The sequence below is a fragment of the Lycium barbarum genome, chromosome 12, assembly GCF_019175385.1.
Source record: "Lycium barbarum isolate Lr01 chromosome 12, ASM1917538v2, whole genome shotgun sequence".
NCBI lineage: Eukaryota > Viridiplantae > Streptophyta > Magnoliopsida > Solanales > Solanaceae > Lycium > Lycium barbarum.
Genome location: NC_083348.1, coordinates 84,780,605 through 84,807,533, shown reverse-complemented (window position 1 = coordinate 84,807,533; position 26,929 = coordinate 84,780,605). Strand labels below are relative to the sequence as shown.

The 26,929-nt window shown below is 35.4% G+C and overlaps 2 protein-coding genes across 2 annotated transcripts; both read right to left on the bottom strand.

Annotated features, from left to right (window-relative positions):
• Positions 1-1,622: 1,622 nt before the first annotated feature.
• On the bottom strand, positions 1,623-4,884 carry LOC132621068 (uncharacterized). The gene has a single exon (XM_060335200.1). It carries the CDS (start codon positions 4,619-4,621, stop codon positions 1,808-1,810), a length of 2,814 nt encoding a protein of 937 aa, XP_060191183.1. The 5' UTR covers positions 4,622-4,884; the 3' UTR covers positions 1,623-1,807.
• A 2,431-nt stretch (positions 4,885-7,315) lies between these two features.
• Positions 7,316-16,333, bottom strand: LOC132621261 (probable ubiquitin-conjugating enzyme E2 24). The gene is made up of 9 exons (XM_060335451.1): positions 15,873-16,333; positions 12,495-13,377; positions 10,625-12,105; positions 10,064-10,201; positions 9,453-9,887; positions 9,288-9,351; positions 8,578-8,717; positions 8,030-8,341; positions 7,316-7,820 (listed from the first exon to the last, which is right to left on the bottom strand). Exons 3-9 carry the CDS (start codon positions 12,071-12,073, stop codon positions 7,584-7,586), a joined length of 2,775 nt encoding a protein of 924 aa, XP_060191434.1. The 5' UTR covers positions 12,074-12,105; positions 12,495-13,377; positions 15,873-16,333; the 3' UTR covers positions 7,316-7,583.
• Positions 16,334-26,929: the final 10,596 nt, after the last annotated feature.

The window sequence follows — 26,929 nt, the reverse complement described above, 5'->3', positions numbered from 1 at the left end:
GGAAAACAGAGGTTGAAATCACTAACCTTTGAAGAAGACAACTGAAACCACGATCGATCGGAGCAGATAAAATGATTGACCAAAAGAAACCCACCAAAACAGCTGCAACGAACACTAATCAATGAACTTGAACCCACCCACCCACACTTAATACACCCAAGAATCGACAGAATGTGACCCTAACAACTAGTGTTTAGCGAGATTTGTAGACTAGAACCCTAAAATTTCCATAGAAATCAAAGGGAGACAGAGAGTTTTTTGGGGTGTTGGTTCAAATGGAGGCTTCTAGAGACTAAGAGGGGGTTTAATTAAACGTGGGTCGGGTCGGGTAGGGTCGGTTCGGGTTATTTACCCGGTTCTAATTGCCATTTATTATGTGGCATAAATATATTACACGTGGATGGCCACATAAGCGTTTTAATGCAGCTGGACCGGCGAGTGACTACACTCACTCCGGGTCATGAGCTCGGGGATTAATTAAAACCCATTTTGCCAAGTCCAGGGGTGTCTTGAAGTGCAGCAATAGTTTGGGGACGAAAGTTGCAATTTGTGCCAAGTTCGGGGGCGTTTTAGTTACTTCAGCCATCTTTTTACTACAATTGATCAAATTTATGTAGTAAGGAGACATTGAATGTACCATATAGACCATTCTGGAGCAAAACTTGTGACGGCAAGAGGTGGCTAGCAAAATCACAGGAGAATAAGAGCACTATACTCGGAGAAATATAAGAAAGCCAAGTGAGATGTTGAAACTCACATTTGGTGTCTTTATAGAAGTTAATGGTGACAAATTTTGTATGCTTAGCTTCTCAAATTTTAATAAAGTTTGGGCATTGGGCTACCGTATCCCACCTCAGCAAGGATCTCTTGAACTTTTATGGTACTTGGCACGGATTTGCAGTCCTAACCCCATTATGAGGTATCAACATGTTCACAACTTTCAGGAGTATGGACTCGCGCCTCTTCTCTCCTTCCAACTTAAATATCATGTTTATTTGTCCATGACAGGGTTCAAGCATGTGATGTGCGTCTAACTCATACTTCATGTGTAGTGTCTTTACCGTTGAACCAAAGCCCACGACAGCAAAGATCTCGTTTTCCAACTTAAAAAAGAAACTTCCCTTCCCTACACATCTGCATATCTATCTAGCCTTAACACAATCTTTGTGGCTTTGGCCTTTTTGTGGAGTATGGGATTTGTCTGTCCGCCATAACTTGACTCTTGCATATCTAGGCCCTTATTGCATGCTAAGAATTAAAAGCTAATATCTTACAAAAATGACTGACTCGTTCAGTTTATTCCTGTTTAGTGGGAACCTGTCTGGACAGTGTACTGCATAAACCTGTGGATGCATCTACAGGTGAAACAGCTACAAGGTTAGAGAATGCCATGATTATCTCAATAAGGCCTAGACAGCAAAACGAGCCCACTAGAGAAGGAAACTGATAATTTTGCTAGAGGGAAGAAGATATTAATGATAATATGGTGGCCAAATCCGAAAGGTGTAAAGAGATTCCACAGGATCAGTATTCTATATGAACAAGTCCCACTTAGATTCAAAATATTCATAGCAATAGGTACAGAATTCTTTGCATAGTGTCTGAAAGAAGAGTTAACTACCAATATATAGAAACTTTAGTCTTTACCAGACGTATCATTCTTTAGCAGGCTTGAAGTAACTACTTCATCTATACAATCTTGAATCTTTGACATATAAATGTAAGTGTTGGAAGCAAACGAAGCTAGTAACAGGAGAAATGAAAGTTTCTTCAAATTAAAAAAATAAAACAAAAATCTACTGACAGTTTATTCTTCTGTAATTGACTCAGTGCTGACTACAGGTACTTTCTCATACGTAGAGCTATCTCTATATATTCTGGGAAGAAAACAACGACCACCAAATCTCTGCTGCAAGAAAACGAGAACAGCAAGCAGCAGACCCCCGCAACAGATAATGATGTCCCAAGCAGTGGAATAGTAATCCATTTTTGGGTTTCCATAAATATAATCATACGACCACGCATTGCTGTGAGCTCTGTAAAGATCATATACATGTGGCATTAGGCGCACAAGGGTGGTTCCAATATAGAAACCAGGTGTGAGAGCCCTCTCAGTTGTATTACAGAATAAATTGAACAGAATCTGAGGAAGTAAAAAGCCATCCAAGATCAAACCGGCATATGATTTGATCTCCCCCCAGAAAGTTTGCTGTTGGTAATGAAAATGTGGCGACAATACAAGCTTCATCTGGTGAGGGTGATTTCTCGACAGATGGATAAAATAAGCAATCAATCCACCACAGATATACACTGGCAACGACAAATACAGAACCTTTTTATCAGATATCCAATAATTTTTGGGAGTCTGATCACCTGCTCTTGCAGACCATGTGAGCTGGAGAAGACGGAATTCCAACAAGAATGCTATCATTGTCATGATTCTAATTAAAACCTCATTAACTTCAAGCCATCCATCACTACCAAAGTAAACATTCTGCTTTTTCCGGTTGACCAAGAATAGAGCTTCAAAGTTCAGCAACAGAGGGATCATGTGTGCAAGTGTGAGTACAACTAGCATGACAACAGAGATAAACGGAAGCACACTTGGGTTCTTTTTCACATAAAAGAGCTGCAGACCCACAAAGATGCATGCAAGTGTATTGGTAATTAGAACCATGGTCATTTCCAGATCCATTCTCCACATGGAATATCTGGCTTGGTCAATGTAGACGGAATTTGATATAAGCTCCAAGGGTTCAAAGTAAAAAGAATCAGACTTTTTTCTCATGCTCTCAATGGTACCTCTAACACCACGGGCAACTTTAGTATTCAAAGGTGGATACTGAATATTAACTAGAATTTCACAGTCTAGCGAAGAATTTCTCTGTAAAATCCCATGACGTGATGAAAAATACATACAGCCAACCATGCAAAGATGTCCACTCTTCGAATCATATAAACCTTCAGCAGAGATTTCAATTGCCATAGGAGTATGTTCATCACTGTACAAGAACTGAGATGGAGCAACAAAGTGCAGCACATAGCTTATATTGACCACAGCACTTTGATTGTCATTTACTTGAACAGAAGAACCAGATGCACCCCGGTAAAACTTATCCCCTACAGACAATGGAGATGAATAACTGAAAATATCTATTTTTTTCCTGTTCCTCACTGTCATATCAAATCTCATATCAGATGAATGTACATCGGGATACTTCCCTCCCTTCCCTTTATAAGCCAGTGCCTTGGCACAAGACCTAGTCACATTATCAATCACAGTATACTCATATGTCAATCCATCAATCCTGTTAACCAGATTTCTTACACTGTGCAAAGCCACTTTACCATAATTACTTGACTCATTCGAGTCTTTTCTTTTCCAAATCTCCCCAACAACAACACTCCTCTCCTTCAAAGTCCATTGCTTAGGCAACCTCAAACTCAGCCTCACAACACAATCCCCAACAAAACCCTTTTCAGCTGCATCACTTCCATTAAAAATCCGGCAACCAATCATATCAACTGTTTTCGTCTTCTCATCCCACTTCCCTTCAGCAACCAATGTTTGATTAATCAAATAACTCGGTCTAGTCCGCACGCCATCACCAAAACTTAACAAGAACCTCCCTCTTCCATTATCTCCACACTCAATCTCATTAAACCACATCAACGTCGGCCTAAAACTCGACACATCACCACCAAGAAAATCACAATTCCCATCACCACAATCACCCAAATACATCATTTCCATAGTCCCAGCACGACTTATAACTTCACACAAACTCCTATCCGTTTCCATTCCCAACGAAACGTTAGACCAATCACCATATTCACTAAACCCATGATTCTCAACCTCTTTATCAATCAAAGTATAAACATAATTCCTCAAAGACAAACCAACTATCTCAACAGGCTTACTATACACATTCTTATCATTCACATCAATTCTTTCCAATGTACCATTAACTACACTATGCAAAATATCAGATGAATTCAAATAACTCAACTTAAGTACAACATCAATAGAACTTAACCTCTTTAAACCTGACCCCACCATACATACCTTTCCATTACCCGAATCCCAAAAACCCGAAACCCGAAACTCATTCGAATACCCGAAACCTCTTGTCGGAAACCTAGGTGGTCGGTTATAAACTAACCGGAGTTGTCTCCGGCGAATAAAATTACCAAAAAAGTCCTCACCAATTTTACCTGCAAACCTTAAACCACCTTCAAGTTTAAAGATTTTACCATTTTGGGTCGGATAAACATTCTCTGTATAGAAATTTAGGATTTTGGGCTTGAATTTACCGGCAGTATCAACCGGCGCGTGTATGTACGCGTTGCGAAGAGTGAGGAATTTTGATGTAGCGTTAAAAGGGGTTGAAATTTGGGCTAAAGGGGTGTTGGAAACGACGTCGTTACAGTATTGTGTGTATGAGATCTGAGAGAATTCAGGTGAGTATGATGAAGCTTTAATGGAAAAGATGAAAAGGAAGAGAATAATAGTAATAAGATTGGGATATTGGAATTTGAGAAATTGGGTATGTTTGAATGTTGTAGTAGTAGTAGTACTAGGGTTTTGTAATGAAGATGGAGCTGATGAATTCTTCTCCATTGTTATGGAGCATACTGTAGAGACTCTTAATGGTTAGATCAATGTATATATATTGCAGACAAGTACGTATTACACGTAATTTATTAGCCTTTTTGGATTCTTTCTATATACTTTAATTGTCGATTTGCTTCTTTTTTTTGTTTTCTGTTTCGGCATTAAATTCTAAAATTGTGACGTGAAAGTAATCTGTGTGGCGGACAAGACGAGAAAAGGGAGGCTCGATGGTTCGGACACGTGAAGACGAGGTGTGTGGATGCACCAGTAAGGAGGTGTGCGAGATTGGGTATAACAGATTTTAGGAGAGACAGAGGCAGGGCAAAGAAGAAATAGGGGAGGTAATCAGACAAAACACGACTCATATTCAGCTTAATGAAAACATGACCTCAAACAAGAAGGTTCGTAGGTCGAGGATTAGAATAGAAGGGTAGGAGGTAGGAGGTAGCTGTGTGTTAATAGCACTTTTATGAGGGAGAGGCCAAAGCTAATCCCCTCTTTTCATTTTTCCTTTTATTTAATAGTCTTACTTAGTATTCGCATAGTATCTTATTCTTCAATTTTACTACTATCTGCGTTGTTTATTTTGCTATTTTTTTTTTATCATAATTCTCATTTCTATCATTCTATCATGCTTTGATTATATTTCTTTTAACCCCACAAAGATTGGGGTGAGGTTATGCGTACATCTTCTATTCCCCAAACTTTACTTATCGGATTACGCTGGGTATGTTGTTCTTGTTGTTGGCACCTAACTGTGTCGTACAATGAAATCATGAGATACTAAGATTTGATTTGGGAGTAAATAAAAACCGATTTAGTTATTTTTTTCGTATATACTATAAGTACTCAAGTCGTCAAATTATTCAGTATTTACAATAGTGGAAGGATCCAGTTCCCAGTAAAATAGCCATGGAATTGGAACACTGTTGTCCCCAAAAAAGGGAAAAAAGAAAGAAAAAGAAAGACGGAAAGAGCTTACAATTTCATCGTCGTGCTTATATTAGGCATGTTATTTTGTCATAAGTCTTTTGTATTATTATAAGACACCTATACGTTTTTTTTTTAGAGAGAAGTGTGAGATCCAGAGAACTTCAATTCCTAATTTATTCAAAAAGATAAGTAATTTAATATTTGAATGAAATAGACCTGGACAAGACATAATAGATAGATAACGGATTTGTATTAGTGATCCAAACCAATTGTTATTGAGGCATAGTCTGTTAATAGATGAGGTAAATTATAAACAGTTTTTAGGGAAAAATATTTTGTGATTCCTCACCTCAATTGACGAGTATTTATTATGGTTAATTTCTAGTTATGATTTTATACTAGTGGAAATGGAAATAAGAAGGTTCAATATAGTTGAAAAATTAAAAGAGATGAAGAATAACTTGCTTTATTTGCATTTCAATGATAACGTAACATATTTGAAAGCTTTTCACCAAATTCTGAAGTCAATTAGCATGCAATAAACGTTCTTTACAGTTCCATTTATTTTTACTTTAATACCAACGGTTTCTTTGATTTGATTCATGGGAAACCCTCCTAACCTTAATTTACCTCTTATTTTTTTCAAGTGAAATATCTTTGTCAGATAAACACATGCAACATTTGTTAACATTTTCTTTTCTTTTTTAAAAAAAAATAGTATATCTGTGTTTTGAAGAATGATCTCAGCTATTCATTGGCGAGATTAGCGAAGATATCTAAGTCGATCAGGGGCGGATCTACTAAGGGCCGGGGGAGTGCCACGCCACCCGCAAGCTTCGGTGAAACCGTTATGTGTATATGTATATATCCATATGAAATTATATCAATAATTATATTGGCACCCTGAATAATAAGTGGTGAGATAGTGCCAGTGGCAAGGAGTGGGAGTTGCCTCCCAGGAGATGAGGGTTCGAGCCTTCATTCAAGGCACTATTGTTACTTTTTAGCTTGCTGCACCTAAGTCAAATACACACGCTTGATATTCTTTTCCTTAGTTCCTCCTCTTAACTTGCTTTTAGTTATTAGTATTATTATCTTTGTTTACTTAATATTGACTTTATTTATATATATATATATATGTAGAGAGAGACAGAGAGAGTATTTGCTAAAATATATAAAGTTAAATTATCATAAGTTTTCTAGTCTAAAAATCTTCTCTCTCCCATAGGAACAAAATCTCTATTATACTGAGTTATCATAGTTATATATTTTTCCGTTCAATCAATTTGTCTAATATAAATTGAAAGGCGAATAATCTGATTCAAAGTTCTACGTCGATCAAACCGATCAAGAATTTTCTTTATTTGGATTCAAAGACGGCACCCCGAACCTTCAAATCCTGGATCCGCCTCTGAAGTCGATGCATGTCACTATTGCCAACACGTATTTTAATTTAACAAGATGGAGAAGTATTTAAATATAACCATTTACTTACAAGTGGGAAAAAAAAAAAGAGAGTAGTGAGACAAATGCTTAGGAGTATCACTCTTGTAACAAGGAGTAAGAACATAAAATGAATCCACCTGTAGAAAAAAGTGATTTTTAGAAGAAAAAATCTACCTATTGATGGAGAATTGATATAACCTTTCCTTACAACACACAGTTGAACCAGCCATTGGAAAGTTGGTGTACTTTGCTATCTGCTATAGTGTACACCTTTATGCAATTTGGACACAAGCGGTAAACAAAACATGTTGAGACCAGAAGTTCCAAGACAACTGGATAACATAGTAAACATACAATCACAAGGTTCAACCATTTATTCAAGCTACAATATATTACAATTACAATGCATATATACACAAATATGGTTCAAATACTCATTACTCACAAACCCCTCCCCCTCCCCAAACAAGCCCACAACACACATCTGCACGCTTTAAATTAACATAGCAAAACCACATCAGGGCCAGTCCAAATACTGAAATTGTAAACATATTGGTAAGGTTTTTATTACACAGGTTCATAGCTGCTCTTAATCGGACAACTGAGTGCAATCGATACCTTTGTCAGAAAATGCCTCCACGAGTTTAGGGTGAAGCTTGCCAAGCATAATCTTGAACCCTGTAGAGCTTCCTTTTATTGGTTCTTCGTCCTCATTTTTGGGTTGAAACGCAGAACCAACGGGTGCACCATCCATGTACGCCTTACAAGCCAACAAAATGTGTTTCCATCTTTTACCGAAGTGCTCTCCCATGAGTGCCTCAAAATGCTGCAGCATAATTGACCAAGCAATTCAGAAACTTTCAGATTAAAAGGGAAGTGCCTCTATTGTTAGAATATAAATATTCTTGGTGGTAATTAGAGATTTATGTTGCCAGAGTCCAAATTCCAGTTCTTAACAAATATGCCTCTTCTGTACGTGCTTTTTATCTGAAATTTAAACATGCCATGACGAAAATCGGAATGTAAATCATTTACCTTTGGTGGCTTGTGGAGTAGGTATAACATGGACTTGCAGGTGACAAGGAAAGCATTCTCGTTATAGCTAGCTGAGTTCTTTTCACCATCAGCTTTTCCAATCTGCGCATCATATCCAGCCTCATTGAAATAAGGCTTTTCATTGAGCACAAGAGCTTGAAGAGAGAGGAGAACTTGTAGAATCGTGGAACTTTTGGGGTTCCACACTTCATTTCCAGAGCCCGTCCATGTATTTAAGAGACTAAGACAGACCTTTCCTGACTCATACAAGTTGGGATTGACACGAAGCCCGCCAGAGTGATAGTAGACCATCTGCACAATTTCATTTTTGCAAAATCTCATTAAGCTTTATCTAGAAAGTGTATGCTCGATCTTATAAATCACAAAACAGATGGATTTCACAATTGGATGGCGGAGTTAGATAACTGGACGCCTAACTATGTAAGATCTTATAATACATATAATATGGATTCAGCATATTGTGGAAATAAGCAACAACTTGTGCATCATGTTACAGATTATCATACAAGCTATAGAGATTTACTTACAGGTGGCTCATGAGGATAGTCCGGAGGTAGGTAAATATCAAAGAAGAACAGTCCATCATGATACGGAGTCCCAGGTGCACCAATAATGGCTGCTCGAATCAAATCAGTTCTGTCCTCATAGACGCGTACATAGATAGACTCTGTTTAAAGTTTTGATAAAGTCAGTGTGGATAAATAGACAAAGACATGCACTATAAACCATATATTCAATGATAAAGAGGCTTCTTGTTGATACAATCAGCTATTGTGCAGCTTAATCCCAGAAAAGAAAAAGATATAGTACGTCGAGTTATGGTAAACTTAGGTTCTATATCTCAGCCCCTCTCCCCCAAAAGCTACAGACAAAACACAAAACTTGAGGACTGCCCTATCAAAGGAATTAACATTTGCCTTTAGTACATGAACTACAGAACAACTGATATTTCTCATATTCCATAAGCTACAGAAGAACAATATTTCAGGTATTAAAATTCTAGTTGCACATTTTGTAAATTCTCATTGAACGACTGACTTATTGCTCTTCAAAATTTTCCCTCGTTTTAGTACATTTGAATAGCTTCACCAGTGTCAATGTTATGATATTCTATTCCCCATTCAACCATCTTTTAGCTCAACAAGCATGACTTATACTTGCCAAAAACATAGGTAGACAGAGTAAGCTATGTCATCATTCGACATACTTGAACAGAAAAATAGGTTGAAATCCTCACCAGGAAGATCATGTTCCAAAATGCTCCACTCTTGCTGGACCTTCTTCAGCCAACCTCTTCTCACCTGCGAAGTAATAGAAAGATTAAAGAACAGAAATGAGAACAGTAAAAAGAACACTAAGCAGACATGTTCACTTGGGAAAAAACTACAAAAATATATTGTACCTGGGATAACTGGGCCTTTCCAGCACCATCTGCAAAATGGTGGTCTGAGAAACCAGTGACCACATCAAACTGTTGAAAATGTTCAGGCAGCTTGCTGGAAGACGGCAAAGCATCATCTTTTTGGCCCTCAGTTGTTTCCTGTCCTTGCTTTAGCTCCATTTCAGGTGAAGCCTTCAAGCCTCCTACCTCAAATGCAGGAATTCCTGCGTTCACATTGCTAACTTCTATGACTTCCTCCTCATCAACAATCCTTGATTTCTGCCCTTCTTCTGATATAGTTTGGTATGTACCAAATAGTGATGTGCTCAAGAAGCCAAAAAGACTTGAGGTGATACTAGAGAAAAAGCCAACAGCAGTTCGAGAAAGCAAACAGGAACCAGAGTCCCACAAGCTCTCATTGCAACTTTCACTGTTGCCACCAAACTTCAACAAGTCCTGAATTTCAAAAATTTAATTCTGTCAAACTTTCACACGAGAAGTTGAAGATTATGAAGTAAGGATACTAATAACTAATGAAAATCCATGCAATATTAAGCTGCCTTTAATGTAGACGCCAAATGATCTTGCAATCACACCTAAGGCACAACACACGGTGAGGCAATTAGACTGACCTTTTCCTCATCCTTTGAAAGTTGACTTTCATTTGAATTCATCTCCACACCTGATGGCTCAGCATTTTCAGCATGGGGTGCAGTGATGGAAACAGAAGCCTCACATTTATCTATCCGGTAGATCTCAAAGGGTGCAACCTGATGAGTATATATGAATAAAGACAAGATTTGAGCCAGCTCAAGACATAAATAAAAAATTAGGAAGAGGTTTCTCAAAGCATTTTACCCCTTGGTACATTATTTGTTACTTTCAATACTTATCACATGAACAATATTCCTTCAAAAAACTAAACCCTTTTGGTTGCAAATTTCAAGCTCTTTCCTCTTATCAACTTTAAACCAAAAAAAGTCAAATTTGATAAACAACGTGAAAAGGAACAGTAGTGAAATGATTGTAGGAAATCAGCAAAACATAAGTGCTAATGTCAATAAATAGTAAGTATCCTTTTGAATTTCCAATCAAGTTAAATGGCATACTCACTTTTAGCTACGGGAAACAAAGAGACAGAAACAGGGTTTAACCCCCCAAAAATAAAAGAATAGAAAGAAGAGCACCCTTACCATGCTTGTAAAACCAGTAGCCCATTTTACTTCAATATCGCCATCTTTGAAGCCAACAATAATACCAATGCAAGATAAGTGATCATAACTAGGGATATCCAAATTATCTTTTCCAGTATCAACATTCTTAAGATCAGAGTTGCAGTCCATGCCAGTCTCAGAAAACATATGTGTACTTAAACTCTTTCCATCAAGACTGAAAAGCTGATCCTCACAAAACTTGCAAACCGCATCACCCAAACAGTATGAGTAGTCTGGATGGTCCATCAATTCATATGCACTCACAATTTCTTCACTTTGCTCTACCCTAAAGTTATTTGGTTCATTCAAGGAAAATGTTGTCCATTTTACCTTCACAGTTCGCTCCTTTGCGTCAACACATCTCACCACACCCCACCTTTTTGGACTGGGAACAGACGATTCATCACCCATTCCCTTCTCAAGCACAAACTGCTCTGGCCAAAACTCATGAGCGTCCACAATATTGACAGGAAAAACAGAATCTGAGTCCAATCCAATAGCCACGCTTCCATCCTGCCATAAAACATCAACTTTTGTCCTTGTCCTTGAAATTACAGCAACTTGCGGAACAGTTAAGCTCTTATTACTTTTCTGAGATGCCTTGTTTAGCTGCCTATCCTCTTCCATTGTTCCACAGGAAAGTGAGCTTTGAATACTTTGTCGCAAAGAGTCAGCAACTGGAAGTACACAGCAATCTCCAAGCTGCCACTTTGCATGGGAGAAGCAAGACAACAAGGTCAACTTTTCTGAGTCCTGCAAATTTGGAGGGCTGGGCATCTTTTCACAACCAAGACTGCCACAGCCAATCCAATCTACATGCACGACTCCGGCCTCCACAGTGTAAATGGTACCTTGCTCTCCTTTGCCACTTTTCACACCGCATAACCAGTTGGTTGACCTGGAGGCAGATACAGACTGAACTTGAACCCTTTGTCCCGGGTAGAAAGGATATTGTGGGTCTTCAACTAAATCAGGGGAAATAGGTGTGAGTCTTTCTGAACCTTCTGCTGAGAAATCAGACTTTGCACCATCATCAAAGAGAACTGTAATTTTATCGACAATCTTTTCCACTTTCCCAAGCCATGGGCCCATCACTACATAATCCCCAACTGAAATGGAACGTATTTTCAGAAGATCTTTTGAGTTAACATCTCGTATTTTGCTTCCATAAATATTTTCCAGGTCAACAGTCATCTCGACGTTGACCACTTTTCCCATCTGTCCAGATGGGTCTTTTTCTGAGCATACAATGTCCCCATACATGAACACTCTCTCAAAGGAGAGGAAATCATCGATTTTACCGATGCTTTCCTCAAGACTTGAAAGAATAGAACAGGCATGCCCACCATACAGATACTCAACATAATCCTGATCATCATAACTGCTGCTCTCGCTGAAACTATCGAAGTCACTTAGAGATGTATCCATAATGTGGAAACTAGGGAAATATATTCTGCAATCTGAGAAATAACAATTTATAAGTCAAGAAATGAGGGTTAAATAAACATAGTATTGGAATAAAAGTTGCAATCAATGATTCTTGGTGCTGAAGTAGCTCAATTAAATTGTAGAGATACAAACAACTGAGTGAAACTTTGATTTGAAGGATTAACACACACTTAACTAAATTATGATGCATTATATTTATTCAGTAGCTCATATACTGTACTGCACTATTCTTATCCAGAACTGAGTACAATTGATGGGATGACTTGAATAGGAACAAATGGAAACCATGATCAGCTTAACTAAATTAACTAAGCCGCCCAATCCCTATTGGTTTTAGTCTTTTAGATGATATAACTAAACATAAAATACATGGAAACATAAATGATGAGTAAAGACATACCACAAAAGTCACTTGCAAATCCTTGCTGCTTGATCCAAACTTACAAAATTATATGGATCCCTGCTGATGACGAGTGCCAATCTTCCTACTTCCTACGACGACTGATGTAATTCTAAAGATAATTAGATCTAGGTCAATCTGTTTTTTAAACAGAGACCAAGATAGTATCTCCAAAAGGAGATGAATGCCAAAGGAGATTTGCCCTAAAGACAAATTGTGTTGTTGGAGTCTACCAACTCCGAAATGCCAAAGGAGATTTGCCCAAAGAATTGAACGGAAGTTCAATAGAAGGGTTGTGCCGAGAAGAGAGTTCCAATCAATTGTGGTTGTAGTAGAAGTGCCGCTTCAGCTCTTCCTCACAGGTTGAAGATGAAGTCCAACTTGCCAGATATATGGAACAACCTTTTGCCAACAAAGGAAGATGACACCTAGATTATAACCACGGCAAAGAACCACCAAACCACGGAACTTTACGATTTGCCAAAGGAGATTTGCCCAGCAGAGCCAATGGAGAGACACATATAAATATATGCCCTTGCTTTAAAAGAATTTGCTCCTCTCAAAGGCCAAGGGAATTTTTCCAAAGAAGATTTGACCCTTAAGTGGAATCAGCTACACTATCAAGTCTACTTCCTGCCCAAAGAGACGTCTTCAATAGTTGAACCAACCAGAAATAGACAGATGTGTCAGATCAAGTGTTCAAAGTGCCAAAAAGATATCCTTTCTTAAGTAATGCTCAGAGGAAGCTGCTTAGAAAATGTAAGTTGATCTGACCCACTGAACAACATCAGGAAATTCTTGCAAGATATGTAGTAGCTTGACCATGGAACCAACTTTCTTCTGAATCAGATCAAACTTAGCTGTTTCAATATATTCGTGAAACCTGAGAGCAGAATAGATATTAATTTCAACACAATTGCTATGTAAGTAGCAAGAAGACCAGTTCTCCAGTTTCTTCTGGCCAACAGATACATAGTCTACATTGCAATAGAGACACGGCAAGAAATTATAAGATGACAAGTTCTTGAGACGACCTACAGGATAATGAATCAGCAATTCCTCACAACATGGTCACTTTCTGGAAGTTCTTTAGATTATGACTTCCGATTCTCCCAAAAAGAATTTCCAAAATAATTAATTTTCCGTGGTCAATCAGTGTTGTTAATTGGCAGCATGTGGATAGTTAGACAAAAGACCAATTTCTAAGTGAAACTTGATATTCAAAGATTAATCGAGTGATGGCCGAACTTGTATGTACAGATTTTCATTTAAGCTGTTGTTTAAACCTACAATAAAATCAATTAAAGCTCTATAGTTAATTGCTTAAGCATGCTTTTGTCCAACCACAAAATAATTATCTTTAGCTAATTTTAAAACCCAAATCCATGACCCTTCAACACCTTGAAATGAATTGAAGACCATATAAGGATCACATAGTTCTCCGGCTAACAACACTAGTAAAGTCAACCACTTTAATGAGCAGGACAGAAATGCCTCTAAACGTCATGGTATTGGGAAAATGATCATCTCATGTTTATACTCACAATGATTAAAAGATGTTCCACAGCAATTAACAAGAATAGACCTATTATTATTCCCATCAATAAAAGGCCTCAAAGTGATGAGTTCCAAGTTGAAATTCGTTGAGAAGTTTAAGTCTTCGAATTATTACATCAATGACATATATCTCTATACTAGGCTTTCATTTGAAATCTATTTATAAAACATTCATTTTTCTTTCTGAGTGAACACTTAGTTTGACACTTCCCAAAAGAGGAGACTCATACCGAATGTTTATACCCTGGAAAATAAAAAGACTTCTTAGAAAGTGATGACATTCACTATATTCTCATAGAAGATATTGGAGTTTTTCGTTATAAATTGAATCTCTTAAGACCTAAGATCTTAATAGTGGAATAAGACTCCAAGGGTTTTTTCAATCATCAGTCACTGTACTATCTGTGTTTGTGTCCAGAGTCAAACCTCTTTGACATTGAGTATCTACTCTAAGTGAGAGCAATAAGTTCCCTGTTAAGCTTTAACTTTGCTTTTTTCACAATTTAATTCAATGTATTAGCCTAACTTTTATTAACCTCATACCGCACCCTTACCCTTAAGTTTCTTATTATCGATGATTTTGCTTCCTTGGGATCAGGTGTTAAGCTTTCACATGTATTAATACATGAGAAGTGTCTAAAAATCTATTATCTTCTGATTCCAGTTCTCACTTCAGAAGTAGGCCGAGCTACACGATAATAAACAACATTTGCTCCTAGATAGAGAGTATATGGTGCATCTAGTTCCAACAGAGATTTTCACTGGTTTGACAATAGCTTGTATAGTTGTATTACACATATCCTTGAAGACCTCAACCTGAAGACCCTCTATTGTTTTTCTTTTTGACAATATCCACTATTATTTTTCTTATTTATCCTCTCTTGACTATATAGACAATATTCTAGATGTAATTCCATGTGAGCCAGTGTGTTCGGAAACCAAGTTAAAGGCTGCAGTCAAACTCTATCATGTGACTCCTTTTCCAGTTTTATCCCAAAGCATATCAAAACTCAAACCTAATCTTATCCTTGCATTTCCCTAAGCACAAACTAGAATTATCAGCCATCTAAAGAGGAAGAGAGAAGTAGGAAACTAGTAAAAAAGATTCTCCCAATAACTTATCAGGAAAAAAGAATCTCCCAACAAATACAGAAACACAGAATAACTAATAAGAGATATGTGTAATTACATTCTGTCTTTCTTCTTTTTGATAGCGATCGTGTGCACCTTGACTAAATCTGTTATTATTATTCTTGATTGTTATTATTATTCTTGATCAATCTTGAGGCAGTGACTAAAAAATTGCCAAATCTTGAAACAATATTTTCCCATTTTCTCTTTCGCTATCAATTTTCCTTTTCTGATGGTCATATAGAACTAGGCACAGTGAATAAAGCATTTTGCATCTTAGAATTTCATTTGGTGTTCTACTCATTTTTGTTTGTCCTAACATTTCAACAAAAACAACTTGTTAGACAAACTTTTTCATCTTTGAATCAAAGCTCCAAAAATTATCCTTTTGAATTGAATGAAGCTGCAAACATGCTTAAGAAGTTCAATAAAATTCAAGCACAAAACACACCTTCACATAAAGAACACAAACAAGAAGGAGAGTCCCTTTATTTTTTCACTGCAAATCATACACATACTTCCCACAAAGAGAAGACTCAGAAGCATTTTGATCAAGGTGAACAAATACAGATACTAGATAATTCAAACAACTAAAGGCTTAAAAGCAAAAAAAAAAAAAGAAAAAAAGTAGTAAGACAGTATTAGGAGGAAAAATGAAACAAGATTATAAGTAGAAGTTGAAAAAGTTACCATCTTTTACCCTCTTATGCTCATGTGAACCAAATTGAAGCAACCCCAGAAGAGAGCCTTTGACAAACACAGTAAGCCCACTTCAACCAATCTTTTTCTCTTCAAGTTCTTCACTTTCTAGCAGTTTCCTTCACTTTCCAGAGAAGAGTTCTTACTTTTCCTTCTAAACAAACAATGATCACCTCAACCAACACACCCCCCACAAGAAAAAGAACAATTAAGGGAATTCAGAGAGGCAAATCACCTCCCTAAATTCCCATAATCCACTCATATTCAAACATGGCAGCAAGAAAGTTGCAAAATAACCAACTCCTGTTTTTTTCCCAATCAACTCTCTTATTTCTCTTCCACTATGTGTGTGTGTGTGCGCTGTGTCTCTGTGAAATAAGTGAGTTCTTGAACGTTAAATGGAGGTTTTTAAGTAGTGTTTGTTGTACTATTTTTCATGGCCAAATAGGTACACGGGTATTAATAAAACCCATATTTACTTTCTAAGAAGAATATACCCATAGTATCTCCTGCTCTTTTGTATGTATTTGACTATTTTCTGCCGTATACAACCTGACAGTAAGCATTACAAATTTCCAACTGTGGCTGTAAATAGTTAATTGCCAGACTGATCCAACTTGAGTTCTATTAATTATTAATTAATTTATCACTTTTGTTCTTTTGAAAAAGATAGTGGTGTTTTAATATATTATAAGTTTAATTTCTATATGTGATGATTCCATTATTTCCTACTATATGTGAGTGTGCGTGTACTGGTATTTATTTAAAGTGTTCTCATAAATCTAAGATATCGATATTATAACACGTCCAAGTATATCTTTTTTGAAAAAGAAAAAAAGAAGAAGTTATACGGCCGATCAAATTAACATATATATTAAGCATATTGATGTTCGATTCAATCTCTAATCATATGTATATTTATAATTTATACGAATCTATATGGAGTATAATCTATATATTATTAAAAAGAGGATAGTTTTAGGACAAAAGTTAGTTAGTTAAGTAATAATTAGTTACTTTAGTTATTATTTTGAATTTGAATTTAAAAATAATTGGGAAGTAACCAAGTGAATAAAGTTAATAACTGCAAAAAGAAAATAAAAAATGACAAACGCAGGGAAAATTGGTTCCACCAGATCAGGATAATGGTCTGGAAATTCCAAACAGTTACTTAATTAGGATTTTATAAGTTTGCATTTTATTTTTATTTGTATTTGCTTTAAGAAAAGGAAGAAAAAAAGGTAAAGAAAAGAGAAAGGAAAAAAGACAAAAAAGCAAGGGAAAAAAAAAACTAACCTTAGTGCATGTCTTTCACAAACACACATGCACGGTTAAAAATTTTAAACTTTAAAATTTTTAACTAACGGACGTCTATAACTTCCCCATTTCCCTCATCAATATCTTTGTAAATAAATAAATAAATAATGAAATAATATTGTACAATTATCGTAGATAACTGTCCAGAACCTCCACTACCCAACCAATAGCCTTCCTCAAACAATGTGGAGCCTCCTCACTTTCATCACATACTAATAAACCAACGAATTAAACTTCCCTTCAATCTCATGTAATACAACCATCTACTTTTATCTACTCATCATGGCTTCTTCAACAATGTCTTTCACAGCAAATGTTATTTTCTATCCTCTCTTTCTCTTTTGTTTCCGAGTTTTCACGTCTTTATTTTATATCCTAGATCACTTTTATATACCTTAAGGATCTGCATGTTAAAATTTGCATAATTTTTCTCTTTCATATTGGTTTTCGTGGTGATCCTCCATCACCGTCCTCTTTGGTTTCAATTTTCATTGATGATTTAGAAGTTAATGAGAAAGGTATTACCACATCATATTAGTGAAACAAAAAAACCTGGGGAATTTAGTACAAGTTAATTTTAAAAGTAGTGGAAGAGGAGTACTGATCATTCACTCTGTGCTAGGTTTTTGTTTGTGGAGTATAGCACATATTGTATGCAACTACGTACTAATTGGAGAAAAAGGAGAATGCAAAAAGAGCCTTCAATTATGCGACCTTTGGTATTTAAAGTGCTGTTTTGTGTCTTTTTAAATGTGACAATTTAGTCCATTTATTTCCTTTGCAGGTAATCAAGAAAGAGTCTCTTTATTAGCAACACAAGTGAGCACATTTTTTGTCCCAATTTCTTCTTTTTCAATTTGTTATTAGTGTCTGAGATGTGAATCATTTCTATACAGAATGAGTTGTTTCAATCATTTCTACAATTCTTTTATGTATATTAGATATCACATAAAGTGTCTGTTATTTAAATCATGATTTTGGGAAAATTATTACCTAGAAAATAAATACTTATGAAGATATTGTCTATTATTTGCAAGATATAGAAGTATTTTGATTTGATTTGATTTAAATTCATCCAAATAATATCTTCAACATAATTTGCATAATTGAATAAATTGATTAATATTCATATATACTTCTAGAATTATGGTTTATTACTAGATGAATGTAGATAAAAAAAAAAGTAAGATATTATCTTAAGTCAAAATATATCAAGTGTTCTATGTATATAAATTGCGATAAATCCGGCAGCACTCCTTGGTTGTTAATAAATTTACAATTTGAATTTGAATAGTCAAGTATGAAATATTTATTAGTCTTATCATGTTTATTCTATTTGCTAAAACATATTTGCTATCTAAATTTGAGTTGTGAATCATTATTGTTTGTACTTAGCTGCAATTTGAATTTGATTTAAAAGTAAAACTTTCTTCTTTTTAAAATTGAAGATAAATGTATTTTCTTAATTCTTTATCGTACTAATTTGCAATTTAAATTTGAGTTGGAAAATGTATCTTTTATGAATTTAAATTCAAGATGATTATCTTTTAATTTTTTTTTATCATTATCGTACTTATTTGTAATTTGAATTTGAATTTGAATTTTGAATTGAAAAGTAAATCTTTTATGGATAAACCTACTCTTTCTTCAGTCCACTATTTAATATGGAATTACATCATCAATTTTGAATATTTTTTCCTTTTTGAAGACTTGCTGGAAATCTCATTTGGCCAAATTCATGCTTGCTTTTGTGATTGTACAGTATGTTTTGGCAAAATGAGTTTAACATGTCGTCATCCTCCATTCTTTTATTTGTTGACTTCTCAGGTGGTTACTCAACTAATACTTACTATCACAAAGAGTCACCTTTCTCTTTTATTTCAATTTTCTATAATAAAGAAAGTGACTTATTAAGAAATTAAGTATCAGTTGAGTGACCATCTGAGAAATCAACTCATTCTTTTGTTGATATTTGTCTATCATTTGATTTAGTTCAGTTCGTTTTGTGAATAGCCTACAATCTTCTTCCTTTCGAAATCCCCATTTCTGATGCAAAGTTTAATATAGTGCGTGAATTGTAACACACTATTTGTAACAGTTACAATAAATTATATGAATTGTGTTTGGTTGCAGGAATAGTAAGATTATGATGACTGCTCTAATGTGGCTGTTATGCAAAGTTATATATTACAGTATGCCACATAATTTTAAATATTCTTTTTTTCTTCATCCAGAAATTGTGTTTGTATAAGTCAACTGCTTAGCATGAAAGTGTAAAATTAAAGAACAAGGGTCCAATAAGGATCTCTAATTACCTTTCCTTTTATTTTTTGCTTTAAATCTCTAATTACCTAATGATGCGGGAACAAGCGCTAACAAGGTGTTTATGAAGAGAAGAGCGTTGAAGAAGCCTTTTACAAATTATAAAGTAAGCAACTTCCTATTGGTTGTCTTTAATCTTTATTTTCTAATTTACTGAATTAATGCCAATATTAAAAAATAAATGTTATCATCGATAGAAAATATTTAATATCGACAAATACTATTAGTTTGCTCATATGCAACTTAAATGGGACCTATTGTAAATATCCCAACTTGGTGGATATCCATTAATTTGGAAATATCCCAAAATATCCCAAATATCCCAAATATCCCAAAATATCCCAAAATATCTCCTTTGTATGTTGCTCCTATAAATAGGATGCACAGATGCAATGTTGAAAGAGCAGAAGTAATAGAATCTGATATCTCTCTACATATTCTCTCTACATATTTCTTCTGTGTATTTACTTTATAGTTTTATTTCATATCACGTTATCAGCACGAGACTCTGTCATCTAGAGCAAATACTTTACAAGCCTCGAAGGTATTGATTTCTTTGTTTTCCATTACTAATGGCAAATCTTTCTAGACGTGAATTTGTAGCCTTAGATATATCCGGCAATAGCTATATGTCTTGGATTCTTGATGCCGAGATTCACCTTAATGCGATGGGTCTGGAAGACACCATCAAAGATAAAAATGAGGCATCAAACCAAAACCGTGCTAAGGCAATGATATTCCTCCGCCATCATCTTGATGAGAATTTAAAAATGGAATATCTCACGGTTAAAGATCCTCTTACGCTGTGGAATGATCTGAAAGATAGATATGATCACCTGAAGATGGTCATACTTCCACAAGCACGTTTTGATTGGCTCCATTTAAGGTTCCAAGATTTTAAATTTGTTAAGGCATACAATTCTACTATGTTTAAAATTATTTCTCAATTGAAATTATGTGGTGAAAATATTACTGATCTTGATATGCTGGAGAAAACATTCTCCACTTTTCCTGCCTCGAGTATGCTCCTGCAGCAGCAATACCGAGAGATGAAGTTCAAAAAAATATTCTGATCTAATCTCACATCTTCTAGTGGCTGAACAACATAATGAATTACTGATGAAAAATCATGAAAGCCGACCCACTGGTACTGCCCCATTCCCTGAAGTGAATGAGGCAAATTTTCGCCATTCTAGGCGTGGAAGAGGTCGTGGCCCCAGTCGTGGTCATGGTCGTGGTCGAGGAATGAATTTTAATCATGATTCTCGTTTTGCACCATATAATACCCTTCACCACCAGCAGTGTAAAAGGAAGGATGAAAAACCTGAAGTTGTGCAAAAGAAAAATTCAGAAAATAATTGCTTCCGATGTGGAGGAAAAGGGCACTGGTCACGTACCTGTCGTACACCAAAGCACCTTGTTGAGCTATATCAAGCCTCTCTCAAAAAGGCAGAAAAGGATGCCGAAGCAAATTTTATTTGTGAAGATAATGTTGAGCCCATGCATCTAGATGTGGCAGATTTCTTTGAACTCCCTGAAGGAAAAATAGATCATCTAATCGGTGATGGATCTGTATTAACTTAGATATTTCATATATGTCGTTTGTATTAGCTATTGTGGTTATGTTTCCATATATATGTAATAAAGTGTGTGTAATACTTTGTCTAATCAAAATATCTACTTCGATGTTTACTTTGCCTATTCTTTCGTTTTGAAGAATATATGGAAAATCCTCAAATATTATTTGGATCAATGACCAATCATGAAGATATTTGTGTGATTGATAGTGGAACAACGCATGCTATATTCAAAGATGATAAATACTTTTCTCACTTGCGTAGAAAAAGGGGAAATATTAATACAATTTCTGGCAATTCGAAATTAATTGAAGGCTCCGGAAGAGCTACTATATTTCTACCTAAGGGGACGAAACTTGTTATAGAAGATGCATTATTAGCTTCTAGATCCCCAAGAAACTTGTTGAGTTTCAAAGATATCCGCCGTAATGGGTATCACGTTGAGACATTAAATGAAACAAATGATGAATATCTTATCATTACAAAGAATATCTCCGGCCAGAAATATGTTTTGGAGAAATTACCAACTTTGTCTTCTGGCCTGTACTATGCAGAAATTAGTACAATGGAAGCACACTCAATCGTAAACCAGAAGTTTAACGATTCAGGAACTTTTGTGCTTTGGCATGACCAAATGGGTCATCCTGGATCAATAATGATGAGACGAATTATTGAAAATTCAAAAGGGCATCCACTTAAGAACCTGAAGATTCTTGAAAGTAGTGAATTTTCATGTGTCGCTTGTCATCAGGGCAAATTGATAACCAGGCCATCACCAATGAAAGTTGACACTGAATCCCCTGCATTTCTAGATCGTATACATGGGGATATATGTGGACCTATTCACCCATCTTGTGGGTCATTCAGATATTTTATGGTTCTAATAGATGCGTCTTCGAGATGGTCTCATGTGTGCCTCATATCGTCTCGCAACCTGGCGTTTGCGAAATTATTGGCACAAATAATACGCTTAAGGGCACACTTCCCAGATTATCCTATAAAGGTTATACGTCTTGATAATGCTGGAGAATTTACATCCCAATCTTTTGATGATTATTGTTTATCAGTTGGGATAAAGGTTGAACATCCTGTAGCACATGTTCATACCCAAAATGGCCTTGCTGAATCATTTATTAAGCGTGTGCAATTGATAGCAAGACCATTACTTATGAAAACACGGTTGCCTACAACCGTCTGGGGTCATGCTATTTTACATGCAGCATCTCTTGTTCGTCTTAGACCGACTCATTATAATAAATATTCCCCGTCACAATTAGTATTTGGTCATGAACCAAATATTGCTCATCTCCGAATCTTTGGCTGTGCTGTATATGTGCCTGTAGCACCACCACAGCGCACTAAGATGGGCCCCCAAAGAAGGTTAGGAATATATATTGGGTTTGAATCACCCTCCATTATTCGCTATCTTGAGCCATTGACGGGAGATTTATTCACTGTCCGATTTGCAGATTGTCGATTTGATGAAACAAATTTTCCACAATTAGGGGGAGAGAGAAAAGAAATCAAAAGAGAAATTGCGTGGAGAGTTCCATCACTATCTCATTTTGATCCACGTACCCCTATATGTGAGCAGGAGATCCAGAAGATCATCCACTTACAGAAAATAGCAAATCAAATGCCAGACGGATTTACTGATTTGAAAAGAATAACTAAGTCGCATATCCCTGCAGAGAATGTGCCTATTCGAATTGATGTTCCAAAGGGACAATCTACTAGTGTCATAGCCTCTGAATCTCATCCACGCCTGAAGCGTGGTAGGCCATTGGGCTCCAAGGATAAAAATCCAAGAAAAAGAAATACAAACAAAGATCAGAATGACACTATGCAAGGATCTCATGAAGAGATTCAAGATCTGATTAATTCTGATATTCCTGAAGAAATCAGCAAACCCGAGACTTCAGTGAGTGAAGAACTATATCGTTCGAAAATTGTGGTGAATAGTGTTTTTGCATATAATGTTGCACTAAATATTATAAAAGGCAGTGAGGATCAGGAACCTCAATCTGTCGGAGAATGTCGACGAAGATATGATTGGCCAAAATGGCAAGAAGCAATTCAATCAGAATTGAATTCACTTGCTAAACGTGAGGTTTTTGGACCTGTAGTCCAAACGCCTAATGGTGTAAAACCAGTTGGTCACAAATGGGTCTTTGTACGGAAGAGAAATGAGAGAAATGAAATTGTGCGATACAAAGCACGCCTTGTTGCACAAGGATTCTCTCAAAAACCCGGCGTCGACTATGAAGAAACATATTCACCAGTTATGGATGCTATAACATTTCGATACCTCATGGGTTTAGCTGTCTATGAAACCCTTGAAATACATCTTATGGATGTGGTTACAGCTTATCTTTATGGTTCACTTGATAATGAAATTTATATGAAAATTCCTGAAGGATATAAAATGCCTGAAGCATTTGGTTTAAAGTCTCGGGAAATGTATTCAATCAGATTACAAAGATCATTATATGGTTTAAAACAATCAGGGCGTATGTGGTATAATCGCCTAAGTGAGTACTTGATAAATGAAGGATATATAAATGATGCCATTTGTCCATGTGTTTTTATTAAGAAAACAAAATCAGGGTTCATAATACTTGCTGTTTATGTTGATGACATAAACCTCATTGGAACTCCAGAAGAGCTCCAAAAGGCGATTGAATATTTGAAGAAAGAATTTGAGATGAAAGATCTCGGAAAGACAAAACTCTGTCTTGGTCTGCAAATTGAACATTTCGCAAAAGGGATCTTTATCCATCAATCTGCCTATACTGAGAAAGTTTTAAATCGGTTTTACATGGACAATTCGCATCCTTTAAGTACTCCTATGGCTGTTCGCTCACTTGAAGTGAGCAAAGATCCGTTCCGACCTCAGGAAGAAAACGAAGAGCTACTTGGTCCTGAAGTACCATATCTTAGTGCAATAGGTGCACTTATGTATCTTGCTAATGCTACAAGACCTAACATAGCATTTTCTGTTAATTTGCTAGCAAGATATAGCTCTTCTCCTACACGGAGGCATTGGAACGGGATTAAGCATATATTCCGATATCTGAAGGGAACTAGCGATATGGGTCTGTTTTATACTAACAAAGGTAGTACAGATCTTGTTGGTTATGCAGATGCAGGTTATTTATCTGATCCACATAAAGCTCGATCTCAAACGGGATATCTGTTTACATGCGGAGGTACTGCTATATCATGGCGATCGACCAAGCAGTCCATTGTTGCTACTTCTTCAAATCATGCTGAGATAATCACTATTCATGAAGCAAGTAGAGAATGTGTGTGGTTGAGATCAGTGATATATTTCATCAGAGAAAGATGTGGCTTGAAGTGTGATACAAAAATACCCACAGTATTATATGAAGATAATGCTGCATGCATAACTCAATTAAAAGGAGGTTTCATAAAAGGAGATAGAACAAAGCACATTTCACCAAAGTTATTTTTCACACATGATCTCCAGAAGAATGGTGATATTGATGTGCAACAAATCCGTTCAAGTGACAATCCTGCAGATTTGTTCACTAAATCTTTGCCAACTTCAACTCTTGAGAAGATGATATTCAAGATTGGAATGCGAAGACTCCGACATCTGAATCTTGGTCTTCGTCAGGGGGAGTGAAATACGCGTTGTACTCTTTTTTCCTGAACCAAGTTTTGTCCCATTGGGTTTTCTTGGTAAGGTTTTTAATGAGACAGCTCTCAAAGCGTATTTCTAGATATGTACACTCTTTTCCCTTCATTAGGACTTTTTCCCACAGGGTTTTTTTTTTAATAAGGTTTTAACGAGGTACATCATCTATTAATGGACATCCAAGGGGGAGTGTTGTAAATATCCCAACTTGGTGGCTATCCATTAATTTGGAAATATCCCAAAATATCCAAAATATCCAAAATATCCCAAATATCCCAAAATATCCCAAAATATCTCCTTTGTATGTTGCTCCTATAAATAGGATGCACAGATGCAATGTTGAAAGAGCAGAAGTAATAGAATCTGATATCTCTCTACATATTTCTTCTGTGTATTTACTTCATAGTTTTATTTCATATCAGGACCCTAATTTTTGCTTTAATATTTATTTGTGCCCTTAATTAGACTTAGCTGGTTTTATTTGGGTAGTGATTTCAACAACCAACTTAACTTGAGTCTCTTATTTATTGAAGAGAAGAATCAATATTAGAAAGTTAAGAAAATATCGATGGGAAAAAACAAATTTAAATGCTAAAGATTAATTCTCAAAGTCTATTTGTGGGTTCATCAGGAATTTGTTTGATGTTTCGTGATTGAATACTAACATATTTATGAGTACAAACTACTCGAACGGTTAATATAATTTTGGTATATTAATAATTACTTCTTATAAAATATGAATATTTTAAAAAATATACAACTTTTGAAAATATATATATCATAAAAAATACTGATATTATAGAAGAGGTTGTGAGGCGTGGTGATGTTCAATTGCATAAATATAAAGACACTCTTTTTGAATCTATAGATAATGTCTTCAAATTGAAATATAATTTTTTCTTAATTTAAATTGAAAAGTTAAATATTTATAACTACATCCACATATCTCCATTATATTATAAAAAAGGTATAATGATATAAAAATGACCAGCCAGCTTGCATTTTGCTTATCACATCTACGTGTTTTGCTAGCAATCATTGTGAAGATAATTATCAAATTGGAATATAAAGTTAAAATTTGAATTGGAATGCACTTTTAAGGATAACAATATGCTACTATTAATGTGGATAAGGATGTTGAGATAAATAAGCATATCAAAATTTTCAATTTGAATTTGAATTTGTTATCATGTAATTTTATAAATTGAAGATCACACAAGGTATTTTAATAATGAAAATTTAAGATCAAAAGTTACTTTTAGCTGTTGATTCTTTTTTCCTTCCGTAACATATAATCAATAATGAGTTTTGGCACCATATAAAATTTCTTTAGAGATTATTCTTTTAATATCTTCATTCTGCCTCTACAATTCTCTTTGTAGTTGTGCTTTATTTTTCTTTTGTAATTTTTAAAATAGTGTTGATGATATTAAATATTTACATATGATTTTTTCTTCATCCTTTCTCGGTGGATTTTGTGGGATGATTTACTCAAAGTCTTCGTAATTTTTTTGTTTTTGTTTTTCATAATGTATGTATCACTTGACTTTAAGTTGCATATGCATGTAGAAGGACTGGTATTGACATGAAACAAGTTTGCCTTATACTTTTGCTTATATTGATCACGTGAAGTATCAATATAATCATACGAACAATATGATGCTTTTATCCATTGCCTCAAATCTGTGTATATTACATAATGTTACAAGGCTAATTGATAAGATTTACCATTATTAATTCTCTTTATAATGCTTCTATTGTTTACCAATATATGTTTTTTGTTTTGTTATAGTGCATTCATGTTAAAGAAATAGTAAACAAGCAACTTCTATAACTTGAATATAAGTAAATGGATAAGCTTTGACCCTTATATTTGCATTTGCATGTTGAGAATTGCAGAAATGGAGCATTATTAACAAAGTAGATATATAATCGTAGAAGTCAAATTAAGATGTGTTGAACCTAAATGTCTAGAAATAAGGTGGAGATGTTACATTAAGCTAAAAAAATTGAGGTGATGAAAAATATATAGAATAACGGGAAACTATGAAATATCATAGTCATACACTGCATTAATATTCTTTGATTATTTAAGCACTTGAATGAAAAATATGTTAACAGCACTACAAAAGAGCACAAAAATTACATGAATTTAAGAGGTGGGGGAGGTG